Source organism: Leucopleurus acutus, assembly GCF_964270905.1.
Source record: "Leucopleurus acutus genome assembly, chromosome: 18".
Lineage (NCBI taxonomy): Eukaryota > Metazoa > Chordata > Mammalia > Artiodactyla > Delphinidae > Leucopleurus > Leucopleurus acutus.
This window is the reverse complement of record NC_139160.1, coordinates 77704456-77731018: the sequence shown is the minus strand read 5'-3', so window position 1 is coordinate 77731018 and position 26563 is coordinate 77704456. Positions and strand designations below refer to the sequence as shown.

At 45.1% G+C, this 26563-nt stretch overlaps 1 protein-coding gene across 2 annotated transcripts in view; it reads left to right on the top strand.

Annotated features, from left to right (window-relative positions):
* TUBGCP3 (tubulin gamma complex component 3) overlaps window positions 1-26563 on the top strand; it is a 60561-nt gene that overhangs the window by 8301 nt on the left and 25697 nt on the right. For both annotated transcript variants that reach the window (XM_082859331.1, XM_082859330.1), the window contains exons 3-13: window positions 2229-2296; window positions 5402-5479; window positions 6729-6946; window positions 8710-8882; window positions 9658-9776; window positions 10409-10534; window positions 12280-12348; window positions 12714-12846; window positions 14820-14986; window positions 24250-24360; window positions 24693-24801. In XM_082859331.1, coding sequence (XP_082715457.1) covers window positions 2229-2296; window positions 5402-5479; window positions 6729-6946; window positions 8710-8882; window positions 9658-9776; window positions 10409-10534; window positions 12280-12348; window positions 12714-12846; window positions 14820-14986; window positions 24250-24360; window positions 24693-24801 — 1371 coding nt within the window. The remainder of the gene's footprint in view (window positions 1-2228; window positions 2297-5401; window positions 5480-6728; window positions 6947-8709; window positions 8883-9657; window positions 9777-10408; window positions 10535-12279; window positions 12349-12713; window positions 12847-14819; window positions 14987-24249; window positions 24361-24692; window positions 24802-26563) is intronic.

The following is a 26563-nucleotide window of genomic DNA, read 5'->3' as shown; positions in this document are numbered from 1 at the left end:
TGGATGTCCTGTTTCAGAGCTGGGTGGTGTGGCAGCCGGGGGTAGGGTTGAGGCCCTGGCGTGTGAGCGGCTTGGTCTGGGGGAGGCTTGGTGAGCAGCGCAGGACTGGGATGATTCAGATCTTGGGGTTACCTGGCATGTAGGTACTGTGTAAGGTGGGGGGACGGACTGTTTAGCCTACTGTAGAGACTATTTTCCTTTCTTGTCTGTAAAACTGAGCCTGAGAACATTGTACTCGCTTCTTGATCCCTGATGGTTGTTACATTTTAGATCATTAGTGGGAACCCCAACCATTGGGTACTGCATTTAACAGACCACGCCCTTTATGGATGTCCAGATCCAGGCCCGCTGGTGAGAGCACTGCACATCCTTGGAGTAGCTGAAGATAGTTTGTCCTCAGAGTTACAGGACTGGCAGCCACGTTGTTGGGTGGGTCCTGAAGGGTCCTTTTTTAAGAAGAAAGCTGTAACCGTGTGCAGTTTGTTGTTCTGCGTAGTCTCTGTACCCTTGAAATGAGGCTTGCTGTGTAGACGCGGTGCGTCTCTTCTGCCCATTATCACCTGGTGTCCGCAGCTGCTCCTGGGCCTCCAGCCCGAGTCCCCATCCCTGACGTGGCCCAGCTGTGGTTGAGGTGTCAGTGGTGGTGCATGGAGTGGTCACCAGTGGTCTATCATCTTTCATTCATTCTTAGACTTAGTTTTTACATTTTAATATTTTTGAAATTCGGTGATTGTTTTTGGTGAATTAGATTAGCTGAGTTATGGTAGTTCTGCTGTCTAGAATAGCACAAAAATGTTAACTTGCCATTTTATATAAAATGCTAGTATGTTTTATATTGGCACAAATTGCAAAGCTCGTGTGTGACAAAATTTCACACCTATCGGTGTCTTCATTTTTCACATTGGTAAGTGAGGTACATTGTAACTCAAGGCTTGTTTTGCTTTATTTAGCAGTCCATTAGATAAAACATCATTTTTGGGGTGAATATTCTGTGTTCATTTTTATTAATATCATTTACTATATTTTATTGTCCTGTGACTTTTATATCTGAGTTAGCATTAGTCCCATTCTGTAGAAATAACATGTAAAAGTAAATTATATTGAATTTTTAGCTGCATTCATTCTGTTGAATGCGTTTTGTAATAGTGCATTTTAAAGAGAGAGTTACCGTTCTGCACAGGGAGACTTGGAGGTGCCGCTTGATCAGGATGGAGCGGCCTCTGGCATGTCCATAGAGACATGCTGGGCCACATGGTCAGTACATGATGCGGGGACCCTTTCCTAGGTGATGAGTGTGAAAAGGTACTGGCTGTCAAGTCAGTCACTGTCTTTCTAGAGGAGAATTCGAGCATTTAAACTAAGTGAGCTTGGCTGATGAGATTGTAAGAAGGCAGTCCTGCCACGCTGGGGTGGGTAGACACGGATCCCCTGAGCCAGCTTCTGAGGGCGGCGCTTCGCTCTCGGCTGCAACGGGATGCCTCGGAGAGGCATCTGTGCACAGGCGGTGCGCGCAGCGTGGTGGATGTGGGTGAGCGTCTCTTCCCAGGCCCACGTCCTCCTTCACGGAGCCGAGCGGCGAGTGAGCTTCTCGTTGGTTCCCTTGGCTTCTAGAGAGTGTGCTGTGGCCGTGAGCCCTGGGGACACGCAGGCATGGAACGAATTCCTGGGTGAAGATTAGCCCCTTAGGTGTTTCGATTTCAATTTTGAAACAGTAACTGACTATTATATCTTACACCAAAGCAAGATGAAGCATTGCGTATATATTAACGAAAATGCTTAGAAGGTGTGGTTTTAAGTCACACTGTCATGAATGGGGTACTTCTCTGTTATTGCCTTTTGCAGTTAGGATCCCAGAGATGTTTTCACTTCCCATCCCTCCCTCCAGGTGGCCTTTATTAACTAGCTGAACTCATGGTACTTTGCCTCACTGGGCGGTTTGTTACTATTTATAGATAGGATCTAAAAAAATCCCATCATTTCTGTTACTTTAGCTAATTTTCACATAAACTCTTTGATTCCAGCCTAATTTTGTCCATATTTTACAAATCTCAGATCCAGTGACCTGACGAAATTTATGGAGCTGAAGTGACGTTGCCTGGTTATTTTGATTCTTAAGCTCAAGATTCGTTGCAGACGTCAGAGTTATCCATTACTGTGAATGGTGAAATAGTATCATAAGAATAAACTTTGGTGTGTGTCATTAACATGCTCATTTTCTGACTTTCCAGTTACCCGACAGAGAAGAGAAGCAGATGCTGCATTATTTTCAGAACTCCACAGGAAGCTTCACTCACAGGTATCACGCACGTGTCTGAAAGCTGCTCTGCCGTTGGCGAGGCAGTCAGTGTGGCTGGGAGCACGTGGTCACGTGTGTTGGGTAGTGGCTTTCAACTCTAGATAGTGTTTGCTTTTCAAAGACGTTCGGTGTTAGAAGTAGCTTCTAGCTGGGTTGAATGTGAAATTGCTTCTAAAGATGAATGAAGCTGCAGTGAGAAAGCGATCAGACTTCCTGGGCAGTGAGCTGTCACCGAAGCCTTAGTTACGTCCCTGGGAGGAAGCACGTCAGCAGAAGCTTTGACTTGTCTACACACGACAGCAGAGGCTTAGCTTGTTGGTGCATCTCATTGTTCATCACGTGCAATTCCTGCTGTTACTGTGAATAAGTGACAGTAAATTACTGTCACAGTAAATAAATAAAAAATTGATTTGAACATTTTGTGCTTGGATGTTGATCCTTGCACGTGAGTGGTTTGTCTAACCTGTTATTTTTATAAAAGACTCTGCTGGCCTTTACTCCAGTAAACTAACTGAATCCTAGGGGGAGATTTTTGTGGTTCAGACTATAAAGGAAGCTGGACAGCTAGGTAGCCGTCTCCCTTCTCTTACAGAGAAGAGAGTGAAATCCTGAGAAGTTTACTGCTTTGCTCAAAAATCCCGGGTTAGTCTCGCGATGGTGACATCACGGAGCAGTGCCTGATGCTGCCAGTGGTAGCACTCGTGGTTCTTTCAAGTCTTCCTCTTTGCTCGTCTGTTGTGCCCCTAAAAAGAAGCCTAACCTTACTTGCTGACCATTTTGATTCCTTAATTCAATTGGATTTACTTGGATTCACTGCTTTAAGTACGTTTTTCCATCTTTGATGATATTTATGAAGTTAAGAAATGACCTTGCAAGAGATATGATTAAAAAAAAACCTTTCAATATGAATATAATCTAACATTAAATTATAAAATCCAAAGAAAAAGAGGAACCTTTTTTTGTACAGTCGTTTCCAGGCAGGTAGTTTCAAACTGCTGTATTATTTGGTTTTCTTAATCTTTCTCTATTTTTAAAAACAATTTCACTTGTGCATTGAATATTACCAAGATCTGCTTATCAGATGTCACATTCCCAAAATGCTGATTAGCCTTCCTGAGATCCCCAAAGGGAGATTTCATCAGTAAGAGCTGTTATGTCTGTTAACACCGGCCATTAGGCGAAAACATATTTAAGGCGTTTCTAATTTAAATGGCTGTTTCCCACAGTTCAGTTTGGAACACCAAATGCTTATTCCTAAAGCGGCGATGTTTTACATAGTAGCCGGCTTCCTAGGGCTGGAGGCTGAAGCGTGGTGGAAGACGTTAGCGAGCGGCGGGAGCCGTCCCTTCTTGTTGCTGAAACGTCTGCTTCTTTGGAACCACAGCCGTGGTCGGTGTTTGGTCCTCCCTCCCACCCGTCAGGGCCTTCCAGCAGTGTGCCCGTGGGCACCAGGGCAGGTCCGAGGGGCCCTTTGCCGTTTGCCATTGTGTCCTTAGACCCCAGGCGGGAGCCAGGGAGCAGAGGTGTGGGCAGGGTGTCCTGGGGTAGAAGCTGGACCATGGCGGGCGGGGCAGAGCTGAAGACGAGGAGGGGCTGCGGGGGGGGGGGGGGGAGGAAGGCGGGGCTGTGCGAGAGGAGCCGGGGCCTCGGGAGGGGTGGGCCGGGGTGCGCGCCGCTCGAAGTAACTGCGCGCGCAACGCTTGTTCCCATGCTCCTCTAGGGCTTACGGGGACCTGATACGCGCTTCCACATTTAGAATTCGGTGTGTGCGCAGCGTTTAACGTTTTATGTGTGAATTGAGGTCCTTTCAGTTTCAAAGTCTAAGGCAACAGGGTCTGAAGTGGTTTAGAATCATCTGAAACGTGTGTGCTGCTGGAGTTGTTGATTCTGGTGGTCCCACCAGCTCTGTTCTCTCCCCCTTTCTGCTGCTTCGGGCTCCGGGGTGCTGACGGGTGTGGATCGCAGCCCCTAGGCTCCCTTGCTTCTGGTTGGCTTCCCCTGGAACAGGCAGGGTAGGGAAGAGTGAGCCCCTCCTGCCGCGCTGCAGGGACACACGTCTCTGTTTCTGAGAGATGCACGTCTCCTCGGGGGGTCCTTTTGTGAGCCTGGACCACTGAGCGATCCTCCTGTGTCTGGAAGGGTAGTTCATGATACCAAAGTGTATTTGCCCGAACGTCTGCTTACCACTGGGCTGAGGCCTCGGTCAGGGCTGGCCTCTTTCTTCCTTGCTGTTGTCCCAGCTGGGGAGTTGGCTGTTTCTGAAAAATTCTGTGTGAATCAATTAAATACCTGGAATGAGCTTATTCTTTAAAGAAACTTTCTAGGAATATTTTATACATATAATGAAGAACTTGTGCAACGTGAGTAACCGCCCCATAATTTGTTTTGTAAATAAAGTATTTATAGTTTCTAGCCTATGCATAGGAAAGGTAGGAATCCAGGAATAGAGTGGAATGCACTGTAAATTTGGGGTAAAATGTATCGAGGGCGGGCTGCTTGCTGTTAACGGTTGTGAATCGGGGGGAGTGATACATGTTTGGAAATTAATGAAATCATTATAATTACCCTACATAGAAACCTAGGCGTAGTTATCCTGACACCTAAGTGCTTCAGAACCTTGAATTTCCCAAGAGTGCATGATGCCGAGACCTACGTCTTATACTTCGGAATTATTTTCTTTTTTCCTAATACTCTTTTTTTATGGCTTAAATTGGACTTACGGCGGGGAAAGCATTCACACATTTTGTGATGGTATTATTCTTATAATCACTGTGTTTGGGAAGTTGGTTATTACAAGAATTATTTCAGGGAGGAAATACCGTTAGACAGGAATAGGGTAATTGAAAAAATGTTCGCATTGGGACTTCGGAGTTAGATTTCAGGGGGTTAAATGTTCCAAGGGTCTTGACCTCTTGAGAACGTTCTCTTGCCTTCTCATGGATAGCACTATGGTAGTGCCTGAAAAATCAACAAATTTAGGTTTGATGTTACCAGGTGAATTTTAAAATGCTTTTCTATTTTGGAAATAAGGGTAATTTAGGAGAGAGGAAGATAAAATTGGGAACTAGTACAAAGTTGTTCTTTTAATGTTTTCTTTCTAAACAGGGAGTTTTGAAAAATAAATGGTCAATTCTCTACCTCTTGCTAAGCCTTAGTGAAGATCCGCGCAAGCAGCCTAACAAGGTGAGAGGCTCTGTTTTCACACCTCGATGCCTGTTTAAAGCACAGTGTCTTTTGCTGGGACAGTTATACCAAATTTTGATAGGAATTGGCTTCCATACTTAAGAAAATAGTAGGAGAAAAGCAAAAAAATTCTGTATAGTTTTCTGGGCAGTCACGAGGGTCAAGAGATTTCTTTTTCTTTCTTTCTTTTTGTTTTGTTTTTAAGGGCATTTTTAGTCAGTATGCTGTGTTTCCTCAAGATGTTTCTTGAGAATCGTGTTATTACTTCAAATATAACAATGTCTGGTTAAATAGAGTATAAACTATCAGTTTTCAGATTTTTATTCTGTGAAGTTATTAATATTAGCACAGCTTCATTATTCTTTGGGTTAGAAGACCTTTTAGGGTTTTCTTGGGCTTTCAGATATCATGATGAACATTAATTACTCTTATACCATGAAAAGTTTGTTGTCAGTGGGTTCAGTTTTTGACCTGTGTGGTGTTTGAAAGAGCTATTGGGCTGCCGCCCGGAGTCCCAGAGAGTCTGGTGTAATAAGATGCTCGACCACAGAAATTTGAGTGTTTAGAGAGTTGAAGAATGTGGGTGAAAGAGTCATATTGACCTTTAAAGCCTTAGTCTGAGTAATGAGCATTCTTTCATTACATAATAATGCCAGACTTCTAAAAATATTTGAGTAATTATTTGAGTTTCAGTTTGCTTGGTTTCTGAGTAAAGTGTTTAGTTATCAGACCATGTGGGAGTTTTGAGATTCAGGAAACTTTCCAGAACTTTATCAGTTCAGGCATATTTCAAAACTATAATAACTGATTTATCGTTTAATAAATACAGGCACATCTCGTTTTATTGTGCTTCTCAGATACTGCATTTTTTACAAGTTGAAGGTGTGTAAAGTTGAAGGCAACTTTACATTGTCAGACGATGGTGAGCATTTTTAAGCAATGAGGTATTTTTAAATTAAGGTGTGTGTATTGCTTTTAGACAAAACGCTGTTGCACTCAGTAGACTACAGTATAGTGTGCGCATAACTTTTACACGCGCTGGGAAGCCAGAAGAGTCGTGTGACTTGCTTTGTCTCACTACTCACTTTATTGCGGTGCTCTGGAGCTGAGCCCACAATATTTCTGAGGTCTGCCTGCACAAAATCCAGTTACAAGAATAGAACCAAAGTCTGAATGTAAATTATCTTTGCGGGTGTGGGAAAGCGTTCTGTAATTTCGTACCCATATTCGTGACGCCTTTTATTTTCAGGTTTCTAGCTATGCCACGTTGTTTGCTCAAGCGCTACCCCGAGACGCTCACTCCACGCCCTACTACTACGCCAGGCCTCAGACCCTGCCCCTGAACTACCAGGACCGCAGCGTCCCGCCGGCCCAGAGCTCTGGCAGCCTGGGCAGCAGCGGCGTCAGCAGCATCGGCGTGTGCGCCCTCAGCGGCCCGACCCCGACGCCTCAGCCTCTCCTCCCGGGGTAACCCAGCTCGCGCGCGGGAGTCCTCACACAGTAGGAGTGGGGCGTGCTCGGCCTTTAATCAGGCATTTCGTCTTCACCGAAACGACCTCCAGAGCCTCGTATGTGCCAGGGATGTTCTAGGCGCCGGGTCTGAGGTGCTTTATCTAGGATGTTCCCTTCCAAGCACTCCCTCCGTTTCAGACGGGAGCTCTTCCCGCGTTTAGTCCTAGCTGACTGTGAAGGGTTTGGGCCGACTCCCGCCTGTTAAGGCACAGGCCCGTTATAGCAGGGGGCCCGCTCACGCGACGGCGTGCAGAGCCTTCTCTGGCCGTAACTGAGCGACAGGCTCTTGCTGGGCTCTCGTACTTCTCTCAGTGCACGTTGTCCCCTTCATAGGTGTGCTGTTCTCTTCCTCAGTTATTTAAAATGTCAGGAACATAAGATAAAGCTGTCTCATCCTCAAGTGCTGAGATCTTCAGACTGAGGAGTGTGGCACCTTACGGTGCTTTTATATCAACGTGCTGTCACGTCCGGTTACACGCAGAGCCCATGGCTGAGAATAGAGCGAGTGCCAGTGCCGGAATGGACTTGGAACGTTGCTCTCCTGCGTGTTTTTCCACGCACGTTCCTAGAAATCCCATTAACGCAGACTGTGCTCTAAAATGTCAAAAAGTGGGTATTTTTCCAGGAGAACAGTGACCAAGGATTTACCATCAAATGACGTTTTCCACATGAGCGCAATACAGTTATAAGTCACTGTGCGACTTAATCAGATTTTGTTAAAGTTATCAGAAGATAGAATGTGTGTACCACACGTGTGGAATAAATGGAGTCTAGTATTTTAGACAGACAGCACAATACATCCCAAAATTTCATCTTAAACTCATATTCTGGCTAAAAGAATAAACAGATGTTCATATTTTCACCTTTAAAATAAGTATTTGAAATAATTAGTGTCATGATATAGAAAAAGCTGTATAGACAACTTTGAACTGAAGTGGTCTTTTAGAATTTTTTCTTAAATTTAGGACTGTTCAAAAACATAGTTTTAATTTAGTGTTGTTGATGACTTTTTCCCCCCGTCAAAAATAGGGAAAAGTCAGGGCCATTTCAGGTTTTTCTGTCCTCTCTTACTCGACCAGTTAAAACCAGAGCTCACCACTTGGAAGCAGTAGTGCCACTGAGATCCTCGTTTCTGTATTTTGCGGTCCCAGGAAGCGCTATTTTTGTTGCGGTTGTCAAAACATGTCATTAGAAATCAGCTGTCAGCTTCCTGCATCTTCAGGGAGCAGCTTTGACATGTTCTCCAAACTATTAGAAGCTGTCTTGACCTTGGAGGTGCCTTTGCCTTGTATTTTATATTTGTGCATTTTTAAAACTAATTGCAGATTATGACATTTCTTTTCGTATCAAGTGCTGTGAAGACTGAGGGACAGGGAGGACGGAAGGGGGACAGTGTTTCAGATTTTTTTAACTCAACAATGTTGACTGGATGAAAGATGTTAACTTTCAGGGTAAAACCAGTAGTGAATCTCAAAGTGGTTTTAGCTGGGTGGTGTGTGTTATGTATTTGTAAAGAAAAGTCCAGTAGGTTGTGACTTGTGTGTTGAGAAGTCTGTGGAGGTGGCAGGAAGAGCCCGAGAGCCACTGCGGGAGCCCAGGAGGCCTTGGGCGTCGTCGCTGGGACACGGGGGCGCGGTGGTGGTGTGTCTTCGGCTGTCTCAGTGTCCTCCGTGAAGAGCCGGGCATTTGAAGACACAGACGGTCCCTTCCTCTTTCAGACAGTCTCACCCAGCTCCGGGCATGGGAGATTGTCTTCGACAGCAGCTGAGCTCACGTCTTGCATGGACTTTAACTGCAAACCAGCCTTCTTTACAAACCACTACCTCGAAAGGTGTCCCCAGCGCTGTTTCTCGCAATGTGACGAGGCCACGGAGAGAAGGGGATGCAGGTGGTGAGTAGGGATGCACCCCTTGTTTTAAACACTCACAACCTTGGCCTGGTTTCTCGTTCTGGTGACGGGGTTCAGGAGCCTCAGTCCTCCAGGCTGGCTTTGCCGCCCTGTCACCCTGACTGTGCCTCCCCAGAGCCGCCCACCCCTCAGGTCCTTGCTGAGTGCTTTCCTGGGTCTGCTCTCCCTTCCCCAGTGACGATAGGCCCGGTTTGCTGCAATCCGATATTTATAGACCATTATCGCCACAACTGACTGCAGCCTGGAGTGGGAGCCTGACCCCACTGGGCTCTCACTGTGTCTCCTCCCACTGAGACCTTGGATCTGTGGGCTTTGCCTCTTGTCATGACATTGGGTAACACCTGAATTCTGAGTTAGCTTTTGTTCCAAGGTTTGTGGAAATCATAAATCAGTTTCTGCTATGTTAACTCCTTTCGTCATGGTGATGGAGATGGAACCAGGTTTGCGTGCTTGCTGTGTAGCCAGTTTTCTAAACGTCGTATGAAATAATTATCCATCCTTTTGTGATTGGTTTGTGCTGCTCCTTGATCATATATTAAACTCCCACATATTGCTTTGTCTTTTTAAAAGACTTTTGGAAGAGAAATTATATGATCTCCATATCATTTTCAGAAAATCCTTTTTTCTTATAACTTCATATTCTTTCTCATCTTAAACTCATTTATTTAATTTTTAAATTTTGTTCTGGTTGCAAATATATTACCTGGAGCGAATTGTGTTGTGCGATTTATTTCACCTTGTAAAAACCGTGTTACAGGTGCTGTGGAAGTTGCCGAGGCAGCCCTAGTCAGAGATATTCTGTACGTCTTCCAGGGCATAGACGGCAGAAATGTCAAGATGAGCAACGCTGACAACTGTTACAAAGTGGAGGGAAAGGTACAGTCACTGAAACCCCGTCTGAAGTGTTCAGAAGTCAAGACAGATGGCATCAGGACCAGGCAGGCACGGTTGGTTTGTGAGGCAGTACTAGGGTCACGAGGGCTGGCGTGCAGATTCGGGAGTCCTGGTCAGCCTGCACCACGGAACCCTGGTTTGCGCCCTGGTTTGATCCTCAGCGCGTTGCCCCCTTTCCTCCTGTGGCGGTGGTGCCCAAGTTACCTGACGGCCAGGTATCCTGGCATCTTTGCTTCTGTCTTCCAGAACCTGCCTTTCCCACAGTCCTTCTTGTTGACCCTCTGTCCTTTTGCGACTCCTAGCCGAGTCGTGAGGCCACTGATGCCACAGACTGTCCCTGCCACGCCGGCACCCCGGCCAGTCACTCCTGGGGCGGCGGGACGCAAGCCTCACACTTGCTCAGAGCTGTCTTACTTCTCTGCCTGCTCTGTGACGCTGCTTGTTCCCTAGAGTCTCACTGCTTTCACTTGAGTGCTGGGGTATGAGTTATCTTTAAGTTTCTTATGTTGAAGCCTAAGAATTATAAAAGTACAAGTGGTTAAAACAATAATAATAATTAAAATCCTAGTGTTAAAATTTTTTTATTTTAAACTCTGGATATATTTACTTTTTAGGCAAACCTGAATAAATCTTTGAGGGATACGACAGTCAGACTTGCTGAGTTGGGATGGTTACATAATAAAATCAGAAAATACACTGACCAGAGGAGCCTAGACCGTTCATTTGGACTTGTAGGCCAGGTATGTTCTTTGTTACGGAGACACGTGGGGTTTTGGGGTGACATTCACCTCGGGAAATGCTTAATCTCCTTAGAATCTTATAAGAAAGGCATTCTGAAGAGGGTTCTTTTTACATAAAGAAGGTTTGAAAATGGACTGTGTCAGTCACGGTCAACTCAAGAAAAGAGAAAACATAGTGGATAGTGACAAAGATAATCAAATATAGCGATTTTTAAAAATGTTTAATGAATACTTAGCAACACTGACCATGTATGAGTCACTTTACATATTTTAGTGTATTTTCCCTTTGACTTGATTCTCTCAATTAAAAAAACCTTTTTTTAATTGAAGGATAGTTGATTTACAGTGTTGTGTTTCAGGTGTATATCAGAGTGATTTGGTTATACGTATATATGTATGTATTTTTATTACCTTCCATTGTAGTTACAAATATTGAATATCGTTGCCTGTGCTATACAGTAAATTCCTGTTTCTCTATTTCACTATAGTAGTGCGCATCTGTAATCCCATACTCCCAGTTTATCCCTCCCTCCCTTCCCTCCCTTTCTCCTTTGGTAACCATACGTTTGTTTTCTGTCTGTGAGTCTGTTTCTGTTTTGTAAATAGGTTCATTTGTATTATTTTTAGATTCCACATTGAAGTGGTATCATATGGTATTTGTCTTTGTCTGACTGACTTCACTTTGTATGGTAATCTCTAGGTCCATCCATGCTTCTGCAAGTGGCATTATTTCATTCTTTTTTATAGCTGAGTAATATTCCATTGCGTATGTGTGTGTGTGTGTGTGTGTGTGTGTGTGTGTATGTACGCGCACACACACACCCACACCACATCTTCTTTATCCAGTCATCTGTTGATAGACACTTAATGTTTCTTTTATGTTCTCTAACGTGCTTCACTAGTGATATTTTTAAATTGGCAACTCCATGCCAGTTCCCCCCAATTTGGTGAGGGGAGTTGTACCATCCACATTATTAAAAACTGCCTTGTACCTTTTCAATCTCAAATTCTGAAAAGGTATCAGAAGGACCTTCACATACTCCTGTTACTCTGGAATGAACTCTGGGCCTAAGGCTAGGGATTTGCAGGAGGAGAACCTGCGACAGAACCTGCGAAGGACAGACAGGTTTCTCAAGGACATTAAGGACATACTCGTGGTTACCAAAGGGAAGGTGGTGGGAGGGATAAATTAGGAGTTTGGAATTAGCAGATACGCGGTACTGTGTATATATAAAATAGGTAAACAACAAGGGCCTACTGTATAGCACAGGGAACTATATTCAGTATCCTGTAATAAGCTATAACAGAAAAGAGTCCAAAAAAAAGAATATAGATGTATACATATATATGTATAACCGAATCACTTTGCTGTACACCTGAAACTAACAGAAGATTGTAAATCAACTATACTTCAATGAAAAAAATTAGAAGGGACGTAATCTGAAAATAAAGCATCAGTGTCTAAAGTGAATGCCCTTTAGCTTATGAAAAATGCACTGTGTTTCTCCACTTCCCTCCTGCAAAGCTCACGCTGAGGGACAGCCCTTTCCGGATGCTATTAAATGCGTATATCGTGGTGGGTACACCTGCGTGGGGACTGTGGACAGAAGCAGACTTTCATTTCGCGGACACCCGAACTTTGTCTCAAGGCGTCGTCCTGCGAGGTCCCCGTGTGTTGCGGTGTAGTGACCGTCGTGTGCAGTGACCGTGTCCTACTTTAATTGTGCTCCGTCCTTTCTCCACAGAGCTTTTGTGCTGCGTTGCACCAGGAACTCAAAGAATACTACCGATTACTCTCTGTTTTACATTCCCAGGTAAATACCTTATTTTTAATTTCTTCAGGATTTGAAGTGTTAGGAAATGCCACTATACAGAATTTTTAAGTTTCTTCATACATTACTTTTGAAAGATAAAAATCTGATAATCCTGTTGGGAAGGATTGGATATCTGTAAAGTTTCAGTGTGTCCTAGAGTCAGTTCATTGCTAATTTTCAGGGTCCTGTCTGCCATTGAAACAGACCTCCTTTGTAGCTTGAAGGAACTGTCACTGTCTCAGAGGGACCTTCTGTTTCATTTTTATGAGGATAATCCTTTCCCCGTGTCTACTTCACATGGATTAAGACATGCTTGGCCTGTTTGGTGACCTGTACTTACACATTCTGTCTTTCCTGTTTTTCAGCTACAGTTAGAAGATGATCAGGGTGTGAATATGGGCCTTGAGAGTAGCTTAACGCTCCGGCGTCTCCTGGTTTGGACGTACGACCCCAAGATAAGACTGAAGACCCTGGCGGCGCTGGTGGACCACTGCCAAGGTCATTTTGCTTTATTTCCAAGCAGGTTTTAGGGAATGTCGCCGAGGTTTGTTTTTGTGCCTGCCCCTTTTGTATGCTTAACAGCCGGAAGGATGCTGATTAAATACGAATTAATAGACGTGAGATTATAGGGAGGATGACCAGCTGCCCTCGCAGCCCAGTGTTTATGCTTTGGAGGCTCAGGACTTCCTTGAGGGGAAGGGGGCGGGGTCTAGTTTTCAGCGATTTCGCCTTTTCCTCTGGCCCATGGTGTTCCAGCTGCTTATCTCTGTTCCTCTTTTATTCGTCTTTCAATTAGCAGCCTCTCCTAGCGCTTCACTCCACCCCAGGTTCTGGCCCACGTCGGGGCTCAGCAGCTGCGTCACAAGTTCCCTTGTTTGCGTGTCTGGGTGGGGCCTCCCCTGGGCTCTCAGCCTGTGTTTCTAGTTGCTTCTCAGCATCTTTCTCACTGTGTGTGCTCCCTTGGCCAGGAAGCCCTTTGTCTCTCCTCATCTGTAACCGTGGGCACTGGGGATCCCTGCCCCCTCGGGGTGGGAGGGCCAGGTGAGATGTGGGGGCTGGTGACCACCCTGCCCTTCTGGCTGCGCGTGCGCTGCCCCCCTCCCGCGGGATGGTTCTCGGGGCCACTGACTCCAAGGGCACGGTGTGGGGGGCACCTTCCTCAAAAGAAGAAAGGAGTCGAATACAGTGAGTAAATGCCTCCTTTCTCTCCAGCTACCGGCAGCCCCCCAACTGTCTTCCTGCTGACCCCCATCCCTTTCTTGGTCTTGGCGCCTCCAGCTCCTCCCTAGGCCCCCAGGCTTTGCCCTCCCTGGGGCGCTGGGGTCCCCGCTCCGGGCCTTCTTCATGCCCTGTCCTCATAACCTGCCAACTGGCTCTGTCTCTGTTTGTGCACACATGCCAAGAGGGATCTCACTAAAGTCAGAGTACATCAGTCCTTCCCTTAAAATCTGTCTGCAATCCGAAGACGCAGACGTAGAGAGAATGGACTTGAGGACATGGGGAGTGGGAAGGGTAAGCTGGGACACAGTGAGGGAGTGGCATGGACATACATACACTCCCAAATGTAAAATAGAGAGCTAGTGGGAAGCAGCCGCAAAGCACAGGGAGATCAGCTTGGTGCTTTGTGACCACCTAGAGGGGTGGGATAGGGAGGGTGGGAGGGAGGGAGACGCGGGAGGGAGGGAGACGCAAGAGGGAGGGGCTGTGGGGATATATGTATGTGTATAGCTGATTCACTTTGTTATACAGCAGCAACTAACACACCATTGTAAAGAAATTATACTCCAATAAAGCTGTTAAAAAAAAAACAAACTTTATGCAATCTAACGAACTCCAGAATTATTCACATGGGAAACTCTTCGTGTGCTTATACTGTTGGATCTGGTTTTTGCCACTCCCAATATTTTATGCTGAGCTGTGCTCCTGGGACACCGGGCACTATTAACACAGGGCCATGTTTTCAAACTGTAGGGCCACCAGTTAGTTAATGGGTTATGACATCAGTTTAATGAGTTGAGACCAGTGTATTATTACCGAAAGAGAAAAAGGAAAAAATAAGAAAATCTTTTTCCTTAAAAAGGAAAAAATAGAAAATCTTAAAGTGTAAGTATTGTTTGTAAAACTCTTGTTTTCTATATATGCCTATTTGTGTATCGGATTGCGGTATAAAGTGTGAGTCTTGATGTGGGTCTCAGTCAAGAGAAGGTGAAGAATTGTGTTCTCGATCGTATCTCGAGTCACGTTTTCCATGGAGGTCGTGGAGAGTCACGTGAAGCGCTCTGACTCACGTGAAGCCCAGGTAGAACCTAGGCCTCTGGGCTCCTGGTCCGTCACGTGCTGGCCGCTGCTTCTGCGTCCAAACGGTACTAAGAGAGCAGCGACACTTTATCTCTGACTTGGCCGTTTGCACTAGTGTTCAGTGGCTGGTTTCTGCCGTGAGCGTCAATGTGGATGTTCTGCTGTGTCCCCAGGAAGGAAGGGAGGTGAGCTGGCTTCAGCCGTCCACGCCTACACCAAGACGGGGGACCCCTCCATGAGGTCCCTGGTGCAGCACATCCTCAGCCTGGTGTCGCACCCTGTCCTGAGCTTCCTTTACCGGTGGATCTACGACGGCGAGCTTGAGGACACGTACCACGAAGTAAGGGACGCGGCCCCTTCTCAGGCGCGGCTTTGAGGAGCGTGGGAGCAGTTACCCTTTCTTGATTTTTTCCAGAAATGATTTCCTCCTCACAGCGGTGCCACCGCACCTCATTGGCCTGCCTGGCCTGCTTTGCCTCAGTCAGAGCCGCACTTGGCCAGTGAGAAATCGTCGCCCCCGTCTGAGCGGTGGGGACTCAGCGAGGGCAGATCGCTAGTCCCTGTTGAGCAGCGAGCTGGCGGCAAAGCTCGGACGAGGGGTCCCCCGTCTCAGTCCGGTTTTGCTGGCGGTGGGGGGGGTATTACGTGTTCTCGTGCTTTGCACCATTACTGGGTGAATTGAACTCATCTGGTTAACTGTGGTGCTGACAATTTTAATGAGACAAGTTATCTGTATATGTGTATATGTACCTATTGAAATACAGTTAGTTCCCCCAGAATGTAACATATTTGTCCCTAAAAATCACTGCTATGCAAAATCATATGGTAAAAACCAGACTCTGACAAAAAGTAGAGTGAGGGGCATCACACTCAAAAACCTTGTCATTATGTTACATTAAAAAAGGATAGGAATTAAGTGGAAGCTGTAGCACAGTTTCTAACACATATTAAACGGTTAAGGAATGGGCAAATTCTAGAGTAAATATGGCATTGACCTTGAAAAAGCCCTGGTATTAGCTTGTGGGCCTGGGTGGAGGCAGGATGGACGGTCATGGCTGCTGGAACGCGTGGGTGAAGGCGGCAGGACAGTTTCAGGTGCGTCTGTGGGGATGTTCTTGTGGGCCACGTGGCTGGGCTCCTGTTTGCACCTAGTTTTTCGCGGGTGAAATTGCACGTAAGCAACCGGGGAGGCAGACCTGACCGTAGGTGGTACTGTTTTGTGCTTTGGGGGCGCACACGGCACCCACGTGTGCGCGTGTGCTGTGGAGGCCCCCAGGGTGCCCTGTGGGCCCCTGTGCAGGGCTGGGCCGCACCTGTTGCTGCCTGGGCTCGGCCCTTCTGCCCAACGTGTTGCTCTCCTACCCGAACAGACTGTGTCCTTCCAGTTTTAAATCCCGCCCACATTATAAAGCGAGCACCACTTCGTGCGCCTCCCTGGGAGTGTTTATGAGCTTCTCTGAAGTCAGTCCTGGGAGATGGGCCGGCTCGGCTGCGGGGAGGGCACAGCTGTAGGTTTGACTCCGTCCCGAGCGCTGGGTGGCTTTCCCGGTCCCCACACTCCATGCGCCCCCTTCGGCTTATTCCTCCTTCCTGTGTGCACTTCATGTTACCCGACCTGAGTAAAAGTGTTTTTAATCTAATGTATGAGATGTGGCGTCTCCTATGGTATTTATGTATTTGTGTTTCACTGGTTACTAGTGAGATTGACCAGCTTTTCATGTGCATCGGTTATTTTTATTTGTCCTACTAATTGCTGTTTGTATTGTTTCCCCATTTGTCCTGTGGATTTGTCTGACTTTTTAAGAGTCGAATCATGGGATGGGTTTATACATTTGGATATCTTGTATCTGTAATTGCACTTTTTTCCTTTAATTATTTTTCTTCAACCATTTGTTTTCACATTATTTCAGACTTAGAGGTGTAAGAATAGTACCGAGAATCATAGGCTTCACGGATGCTCTCCAGATGTTGGTTTTGCCATGTTTTATCTTACACTGAATTCCCGTTTACACCCGAGTCTGTTTCTGGACTATTTTTTTCGGTTTGCTATTTCTTTGTCAGTAATACTTAAAGATAGCTTTAAAGTTTGATATCTGGTGGGAGCAGCTCTTTTCACAATCGTCCTTGTTGTTTCTGCACATTTCTACTTACATATAGATTTAGAATTAGCTTGTTCATTCTGCCAGATAAAACCTGAGAGAGTTCGTAGAAACACAAACTATCAAACTGACTCATGGGAAATAGAAAATCTAAATAGACCTATAACAAGTAAAGAGAATAAATCAGTGCTCTAAAAAGCTTTCCAGAAAAGAAGAGTCCAGGGCCAGATGGCTTCACTGGCGGATGTGACCAGAGTGGGGCCGGGGCCATGTCTGCCCCTGTCTGCCTGGTGGGGCTCCTGGACCTGCTTTCTCTGGCCCGCCGTCCACTCCTCCCCAGTAACTTCCCTGCGTGCAGCTCCTGTCAGTCTTTGTTGACGGCTCTGCAGAGCTCACTTCCTGTGTAACGTGGCTTTATCCTGTGGTCCTTCCAGGAAGCTCTTTGAAACGCCCATGTTTACCTGGTTCCCGGGAGGCTTTTCTCTCCCCCTCCTGCTGCAGAGCGACTCACAGTGTCCCACCTTGGCTGCCTCTGGGTTTGACTGACTTGCAGCCCAAGGATGAGTTTTCAGTCCTTTTATCTGAAAGAAAACTTCCAGGTGGCCTCTGAGCTTTGCTATTTCTGTGGCGTCATTAAAACTGCCTCTGCGTCCACCAGTTGGGATTTTACTTTCATTTTATTTATTTTATTTATTTATTTTAAATTACTTAATTAAGTTTTGGCTGCGTTGGGTCTTCGTTGCTGTGCGCGGGCTTTCTCTAGTTGCGGTGAATGGGGTCTACTCTTCATTGCGGTGCGTGGGCTTCTCATTGTGGTGGCTTCTCTTGTTGCAGAGCACGAGCTCTAGGGTGCGCGGGCTTCGGTAGTTGTGTCACATGGGCTCAGTAGTTGTGGCTTGTGGGCTCTAGAGCGCAGGCTCAGTAGTTGTGGCTCACAGGCTTAGTTGCTCTGCGGCATGTGGGATCTTCCCGGACCAGGGCTTGCACCCGTGTCCCCTGCATTGGCAGGTGGGTTCTTAACCACTGCGCCACCAGGGAAGACCGGACTTTTCTTTTAATTGTTAAAAAGATATGATCCTTTAGTCCAGTGGTGCAGGGATTAGTATCCAGCTTTTATTTTGTTTATCTTGTATTAGGATGAAGTGCAAAGGCAGGCAAGACTAGAGACCTGTAAGAATTTACAGATGTCCTCTGAATAGACATTTTTCCAAAGAAGACATACAGATGGCCAACAGACACATGGAAGGATGCTCAACATCACTAATTATTAGAGAAATGGAAATCAAAACCACAGTGAAATATCACCTCACACCTGTCAGAAATGGCCATCATCAAAAAGAAGAAATAACAAACGTCGGCGAGGACGCGGAGGAAAGGGAGCCCCGGGCACTGTTGCTGGGAGTGTGAATTGGCGCGGCCACTGTGGAGGGCTCTCAAAATAATTAACAATAGAACTACCATAGGAGCCGGCAATTCCGCTCCTGGGTATATACCTGAAAAAACGTAAACACTGAATTGAAAAGGTACATGCGCGCCGATGTTCATAGCAGCATTATTTCCAATTGCCAAGATATGGAAGCAACCTAAGTGTCCATCAACAGATGAATTAATAAAGAAGATGAGGTACATATACACACAATGGAACACGACTCCGCCATAAAAAGAATGGAATTTTGCCATTTGCAACAACGAGGATGGACTCGGAGGGCATTATGCCAAGTGAGATAAGTCAGAGGAAGACAAATAGTGTATGCTATCACTAATATGTGGAACTTAAAAAATACAACAAACTAGTGATGTAACAAAAGAGAAGCAGACTCAGATGTAGAGAACGAACTAGTGGTTACAAGCGGGGAGAGGGAAGGGCGAGGGGCAAGATAGAAGTGGATGATTAAGAGGAACAATTGGTCATGTATAAAACAAGCTACAAGGATATACTGTATAGCACAGGAACTATAGCCAGTATTTTATAATAAGTGTAAATGGACTTTTAATCATTGTGAATCAATATGTTGTACACCTGAACTTATAATGTACATCAACTATACCTCAGTTTAAAAAAAAGATTTTACAGACGCACTGAATGATTAGTGTAGAAAGTGCTTGCAGTGTCTGGGGAGAAGTTTCGAATTATTTTTGGTTCTTACAGAGTAGGACTGTAAAAGGAAACCAGAGTTTTTCATTTTGCTACAATGACTATCCAGGGAAGCTCTATCGTGAGACATTTAGTGGCTCACGTGGGTTCCCCCCTGTAAACTGAGAGGTAAACAAATTACGCCAGTGTGTTCAAGGTAAGAACATGATAGCTCAATGCTAATTTGTTTTATATTTTTGCCTTTTGGATAAACCTGTCAGAGCTATAAAGGATTGGGGCCTTCAACTAGGAACAGGAAAATAAGGGAAAAGTTGAAAGTCAGCACTCTTGCTTTCCACTTGCTTCAAGTGTTAGCTGAAACGCTCTGCTGAGGCTCCCAAACCTGCATCCTCGGATCGGAAGGTCGGGGCACTAACTAGAGAGAATGCAGGGGCTGCTTTCTGGACTGTCTCTCTGGACGCCTTCAGCCCTCTCCTTACTTTGTTCCGCTTACACTTTTGCTGGGAATTACTGGATTTAAAGGTTGACCGTGTACCTGTCTTACGCTTCGGCACTTTGACGCCCGCCCCTGAAAGCTGTCGTCTGCCAGGCTGCCTGGTCGGCTCCAGGGCCTTCCCCTGGTCCAGAGCCTCCGGCTTCTCTCCGCGTGGCCAGAGCCGGGGTCTCTTGGTGGCGGCCTGCCTGTTGACCTGTTGAAGTTGGGGTCCTTTGTGGTCTGAATGAATGGATCTGGTCTTAGAAGATAAGTCGCTTGCTGAGGAAATTACCCTCTTTATTTCTGTTCTTAGCAGGAAGACCTTGGCATTCGTCCAGCACTTCATGAGAAATCATGGTTCAATTATGCTTTATTTTTCCCTCACTTCTTTCTGTGTTTGACATAGTGGTGAAAATTAAAGAACCTTAAGTGAAAGTGCATCAGTAAAATAAAAGCATATTGCAATTATATTCTGACCTTGATTCTTTTCCTCCGTAGCTATATTTTTCGCAAGATTAATTATATCCTAAAGTATGCCCAGGTCTCTCGGTGTTTGCGTCTAGATGTTTGCCAGTAGGTGATTGAGTGCTGCTTTGCCCTCGGATGAAGTGATGCTTTCATAACTTCTAAAGGTGACTGAATGCCTGAGTTCTTTATCTTTTAAATTAAATTTTCTTATTGTTCATACTGATAAAAATCCAGCTGTACTCCAACTATCAGAATAAATTAGTGTGTTGTCTGTAGAAACTAGCTCTTCTGTTTAAGTGAATAACAGATAAATAACAATTTATATGCAGTTAATCTAATCTGTTGAATGGCAAGCCACAGAGCGGACACACTGTGGTGACTGGGTAACCTCTTAGATTGTTCATGGTGAGCTTGTGACACTTCAGTTTCTATCAGGGCTGATTTGAGTTTATGTTAAAGTGGTGATAGCCTCATTATAATAGTACTGAAAGCAGTCATTAGTTATGTGTTTAAAATTAGAAAGGGAATATAAATTTAAAAACTGAAGAAAGGAATATCAATAAATACTTTCAGAATTTAAATTGATATCTAAAGATAAGAATATGAGTTGGAAATAAATGTAGCAGTCTCATCCTCATGATGATAAAAGTGTTGGCATTTGTTCAGATGCCTACTTAAAGGGAACTGGCTCCATACCATCTAGGATCAAATACAAGGATCAAATATAAGACCCTAACATCATTAGAAATTTTGTTTCCTTTAATAGTTACCCTTGGGAGTAGATTTCTGTGAACAGGAAAAAAAAGTCTTTTTTAGTTGATCGCCTTGGGAAAACAGTGTTTCTAAAAAAATTCTTACTTGTACCATATGTTCACTCATTGGCTTGAATTACTCAGTTCTTTTGAACAGTATTTTTTTCTGATTTAAAAATGTGCAATTAAAACGTTTCTGAGTATGTAAACACAGGGGAAAATTAAAATTTATTGAATCTCATCATGAACCTATAACCTCTGTTAATATTTTTGTATATCCCTTTTTTACAGTGTATTCTTATATATTTTTATGTGTGTGTATATCATACCACGCATAGTATTTTGTAAACTCTTTTTTTTAAAAATAAATTTATTTATTTTTGGCTGCGTTGGGTCTTCGTTGCTGCTCTCGGGCTTTCTCTAGTTGCTGCGAGCGGGGGCTACTCTTCGTTGCAGTGCGCGGGCTTCTCATTGCGGTGGCTTCTCTTGTTGCGGAGCATGGGCTCTAGGCACGTGGACTTCAGTAGGTTGCGGCACGTGGGCTCAGTAGTTGTGGCTTGGGGTCTCTAGAGCGCAGGCTTGGTAGTTGTGGCACATGGGCTTAGTTGCTCCACGGCATGTGGGATCTTCCGGACCAGGGCTCAAACCTGTGTCCCCTGCATTGGCAGGCGGATTCTTAACCACTGCACCACCAGGGAAGTCCTGTAACCTCTATTTTTATTTGAAGTAAATAAAGAAAATAATTTCATGCCATTAAACCTTCTTCTTCTATACCAAGACTTCATAAAATGTGATCTCTGAAACTCCTGAATAGCACATAAAACTGTGCATTTTGTGGATATAAGCATTTTTTTCCTGGGAAGAAAATCTGTAGTTTTTGTCAGATTCTCAGAATGGCTTCTGATAGTTAACAGACTTCATTTTAATTAATTAATTAATTTTCTTCCAGCCATGACACGTGGCTTGCGGGATCTTAGTTCCCCGACTAGGGATTGAGCCCAGGCCACGCAGTGAAAGTGCTGAGTCCTAACCACTGGACTGCCAGGGGATTCCCATACTTCATTTTTAATGACTACATGATAATATTCTGTAATTCATTTTTACACATTTAGTGTGTATTAGAAGTATGTTGTGCCCCAAAATACTTTATTCCAGTAACGCAAGGATAATGTTTCACTCAGAGTTTCTTCATCTGTATTCACAAAGGAAGGTGGTCTGTAGTTTCCATTTGGGGCATTATTTTTATCAGGATTAGCTCGTGTTAAACGAGATTCATTAAATAAACAGGTACCGCACATTCTTCTGTGGTCTAGAATAATATAAGAAAGATACCTTTTTTTACAGTTTAGTAGGCCCCATGTCTTAGTGATAGCAGTTTACATTTCTGATTTCTTCTACAGATACTGCTCTTTTTAGAGTCTTCTCTCTCCCTCCCTCCTCTGTTTCTCAAGCCCCTTCCTTAGGTTTATTTTGGTTATTTACTTTTTGCTAGGAAACTATTAATTTTGTATTGCTATATATTTGCTAAAAATATTTTAAAAATTCTTTAAATCCATTTTGTATCTGCAGACACACCTTTGTAGCCAGGGTTGTGTGTTATTCACCAATTGGTGATTTGGAATTTACGTAAAAATCAACAAAAAGGCATTTAGGTATGTTAGGACTTCAATGGATCTTACAGTCCAGTGGGAGGACCGAGCTGCCATGTGTAACGTGGCCATTGCTGCGTCTCAGACATCCAGCTGCTGACTTAAAGTACTGCCAAGTACTCAGACTGTGGTCCAAATGCCATTTCTCCCTAAAAGGGACTGGGGCTCCTTGGAGAAGCAGCTGATTCTAGGTCGGGGGAGAAATGAACGCTTAGGAACCTAGAGCCTGGATCAGGCCAGCAGCAGGGAAGGCACCTTGCGTGGAGTCTGAAGGATGCAGCGTCAGCTCAAGGCACTCCGCCCTCCCAGGATGGGCAACGGGACGCCGGGAGGGATAGTAACCGAGATGGATCAAAGCACCAGATGCGCTCCAGTCCATCTAACTAGTCGCCGTGGACGGGTGTAAACATACTATCAGACACTCCTCAGCGTCTCTTGGTGGAGTCAGTTTTTCCCTTTAATCTTTCGATGTAAGTGACTGTAATGATCGCTCCTGGTGAGGACGCTAGCTCAGAGGAAAGGGTGCTGGCCTGGCCAGTAAAGAGAAAATGCAGCCCAGAAGGAAACAGACCCCAGTGTGTACTGTGTCCAGGGATGGAAGATCTAAGGAACTAAAACAGTGCAGCGGGAATACAGCTGTCCCTCGGTATCCATGGGGCATTGTTTCCAGGACCCTCGCAGATAAACGTTTGCAGATGCTCAAGTCCCTTGTGTAAAGTGGTGTGGTGCCCACCCTACCCGCATCCCTGGGCTCTGCATCCGTGGATGCCCCCAGCCATGGATACGGAGGGCCCAGTGTGCTTACTAGAATAGTGGAGAATCTTTCCGTAATCTAGGATGGGAGCTCTTAGGAAGACAGGAGACCCAGAAGCCATAAAGGAAGACAGTCACCAACATGACCCAGAAAGAAAAAGACAAAACATGGAGCAGACCATACACAGTGGCAGATCATTAACTTGGAAACATTTGTAATTCCTAATGATTCGCAAATGGTCACTCTGCCTTATATAACAAAGAGCCTCTGTGTATTGGTAAGAAAAAGACAGTAGAAAGATGGGATGAAGATATAAAAAGACAATTCACAGGAGAAAATCATGTGGTAATCAGCATTATGAAAATGGGCCCAGCTTCCTTTGTTGTCAGTGAAAGAACAGGACAAGCAACCGTGATTTTGCCTGATTGGCAGAATTCAAACCGAGCAAGGATGCAGAAGTGTGGAGCTTCCTGCGGTGGGAGGGTCAGTTGACAGGGCCGTTTGGAAGGGAGATCTGGCGTCGTTTATAAAAATTAGAAATTACTTTGACTCAGCAGTTCTGCTTTTAGAGATCGAGTTTATAGAAATAAAAGCACAGGTCTGTTAGGACTATGACTGAAAAAGGAGAGTGGCCTCAGTGTCGTAGCAAACGAGCTGGAAACCATAGCAGCTTAGCTTCCTCCTTAACACCTGTGCCCTTTGGGATGTCAGGGAACAGGCGGCGGGGCGGGGTTAGGGACGGGGAGGAAGTGAACAGGGGAAGCTTCTGAGCGCAGTGGTTCTGGGGGAGGGCGCCACGCGAAGGTCGCTTCCTGCAGTGCTGCGGGTGGACCTGGGGCCTCTGCAGGCGGTGCACAGCGGCAGGAGGAGACGCTGCTGATTGGTGGAAGGAGGAGAGGAAGACTCTGCATTGGCTTGAATTGAATATTCAAACAGCCCCAGAGGCTTGCGTGCCTTTCCTAAGGTGGTGGGAAGAGTCCGTGTGGATTAGGCAGGCCTCGCACTCAGATCCATGATGTACACAGCAGAGGCTGTGATTGATATTATATTTACACGGGCGACCACATGTCTTTAAGAAAAAGCTTATCTTATTTTCACTATATTTTGGTTTTCAAAAGTGGGGAATAAGTGATTCCATTTAGAGGGATCTATCAAAATGCCTCTTAAAATAAGATTTATTGTATAAATGGTAAGCCTCCCAATATCTGGAGAATTTTGCTTCCTAGAATTACTTGTTTCTTGATGTTGCTGTTAGCTAATATTTCGCCATAAATATCACTTTTTAATGTTTCACTGCCTCTTTCCTTTCAGTTTTTCGTAGCATCAGATCCAACAGTGAAGACAGACCGGCTGTGGCACGACAAGTACACCCTGAGGAAATCAATGATCCCATCCTTCATGACGATGGACCAGTCCAGGAAGGTAGGGTGGGACTGCTGTGACTGTGATGTGCTAATGCTGTATTTACCTGCATCCGGTGACAAAACCAGTCTTCAGTTACAGTTTTGTGGCATGTTAGGATTTACATTCTTGAGGTGAAGTATATGTTAATTGACTGCCTCAACGCATTAATATGTGTTTGTTAATAACAATTTTTTCAGTTCCTGGAATTCACTTGATACTATCCCAGATGTTCTTATTATTTAGTTTTTAGTCAATAGAATAATTTGTTGCTTATGAATATTTGTAGTGCTTGGATGTTTGATTGTTTTAATTTTGAATAAAGGTAACTAGAATATTTTCCTTTTTTTTAGGTCCTTTTGATAGGAAAATCAATAAATTTCCTGCACCAAGTTTGTCATGACCAGACGCCCACTACAAAGATGATAGCTGTGACCAAGTCTGCAGAATCACCCCAGGACGGTATGATGACGATGACGGTGGTGATAGGGATGGTGGTGATAATGTGATGGCACGATGGTGGTGATGATGGTGGTGGTGGTGGTGATAGTGGTGATGTCGGGGTGACGTTGGTGATGGTGCTGGTGACAGTGCTATATATTGCTTGAAGTACGTTTCGTTCAATAGGACTGACAGCTTTTCTGAATTATTATCCAGGATACCTTAATACACAGTGTGACACATATAAAATATCTATTACTGTGTAAATTTTGAATTTCCTTTCTTATACAGTTAAACAATAACTAGGTGTGGCTATTTTACTCTCCTTGGTAACTTGTGTTACTTTTTTTATGATGTAGTGACAGTATGCCAAAGTAAGGAAATAAAGGAAACACTTGCTAATGCACTCAGAGACTTGTTCAGAAATCAGCGTGGATTCCCAGCGTTTATGTATTCAGAATGCCGCACCGTGTTAACCGCTCTGTGGTTTTCCCTCATTTACTACTGTCCTCTCTGCCATTGCCCCCATTTGCTGCCTGCCACATCCTCAGTAATTTCATGTATTCTCTGTGTGGCTGACTTACACAGACAGCTGTCGGGCCTTGGCTACATTTGTTACTTATACTGTTGTCTTGACTCATTCAAGTTTATTTTGTGTGAGGCATTGTGGTAGCTATAGGGGAGATGGTATGAATTCACCATGATGATGCTTTTCATGAACTGTGATCTAGGAATGGAGATTAAACGTACAAAAAAGTGAAAAAATCAATAAGTAGTAAATGGTAGAAAGTGATATATGAAATGAGGTGTACAGATAACGTGCTTGAAGTACAGAGTGCAGTACTGCTAGCTGTAGACACTGTGCCATTTGGTATATACAGGTCTCCAGAGCTTATGCATCTTGTATAATCAAAACTCGGTACCCTTGGACCTTCACCGTCCTGTTTCCCCCTCTCCACCGTCCCTGGCAGCCACCATTCTACGCTCTGATTCTATGAGTTTGACTATTTTAGATTCCACATGTAAGTGAGATCATACAGTATTTCTTTTCTCTGTCTGGCTTACTTCACTCAGCATGATGTCATCCAGGTCCATCCACGTTGTCACCAATGGCTGAAGTACCTTCTTTTTTCAGGCTGAATTATGTTCCATTGGATATGTACACTGTATCTTCTTTATCCATTCATATGTCCGTGGACACTTTGGTTGTTGCCATGTCTTGGCTTTTGTCAGTAATGCTGCAGTGAACACGGAGTGCAGATTCCTCTGAGATCCTGACTTCATTTCCTTTTTGGATGTGAATTGCTGGGTCGTGTGGTAGTTCTGTTCTTAATTTTTTTGGGAACCGCCGTGCTGTTCTCCACAGTGGCTGCACTGGGGCTCCCTTCTCTCCACGCCCCCATCAGCACTTGTGACTTCTTGACGTTTCGATGGTGGCCCTTCTGCGAGGCCTGAGGTGGCGTCTCATTGTGGTTTTGATTCGCATTTCCCTGATGATTAGTGATGCTGAGCACCTTCTTGTGTTCCTTTGGGCCCAGCTTGATTTTCAGCATCTGAGAGGACTCGCTAGGGGAGATTCCAGAATGTGCTGGAGTTGTACTGAAAATCCAGAGCAAGGTCAGGGCTGACGGGAGATGTGGTTGCAGCTGTGTCGCCATGCGGTTAAGGCCAGGGCCCCAGGGCTCCAGAGCGAGGCGGCGGCTGCAGCCGCGGGCCACACACGTCTCCCTCTCACCCCTCTGGCTCCCCGTCTCAGGTGTGTTTGACACGCACTATTCTGCGT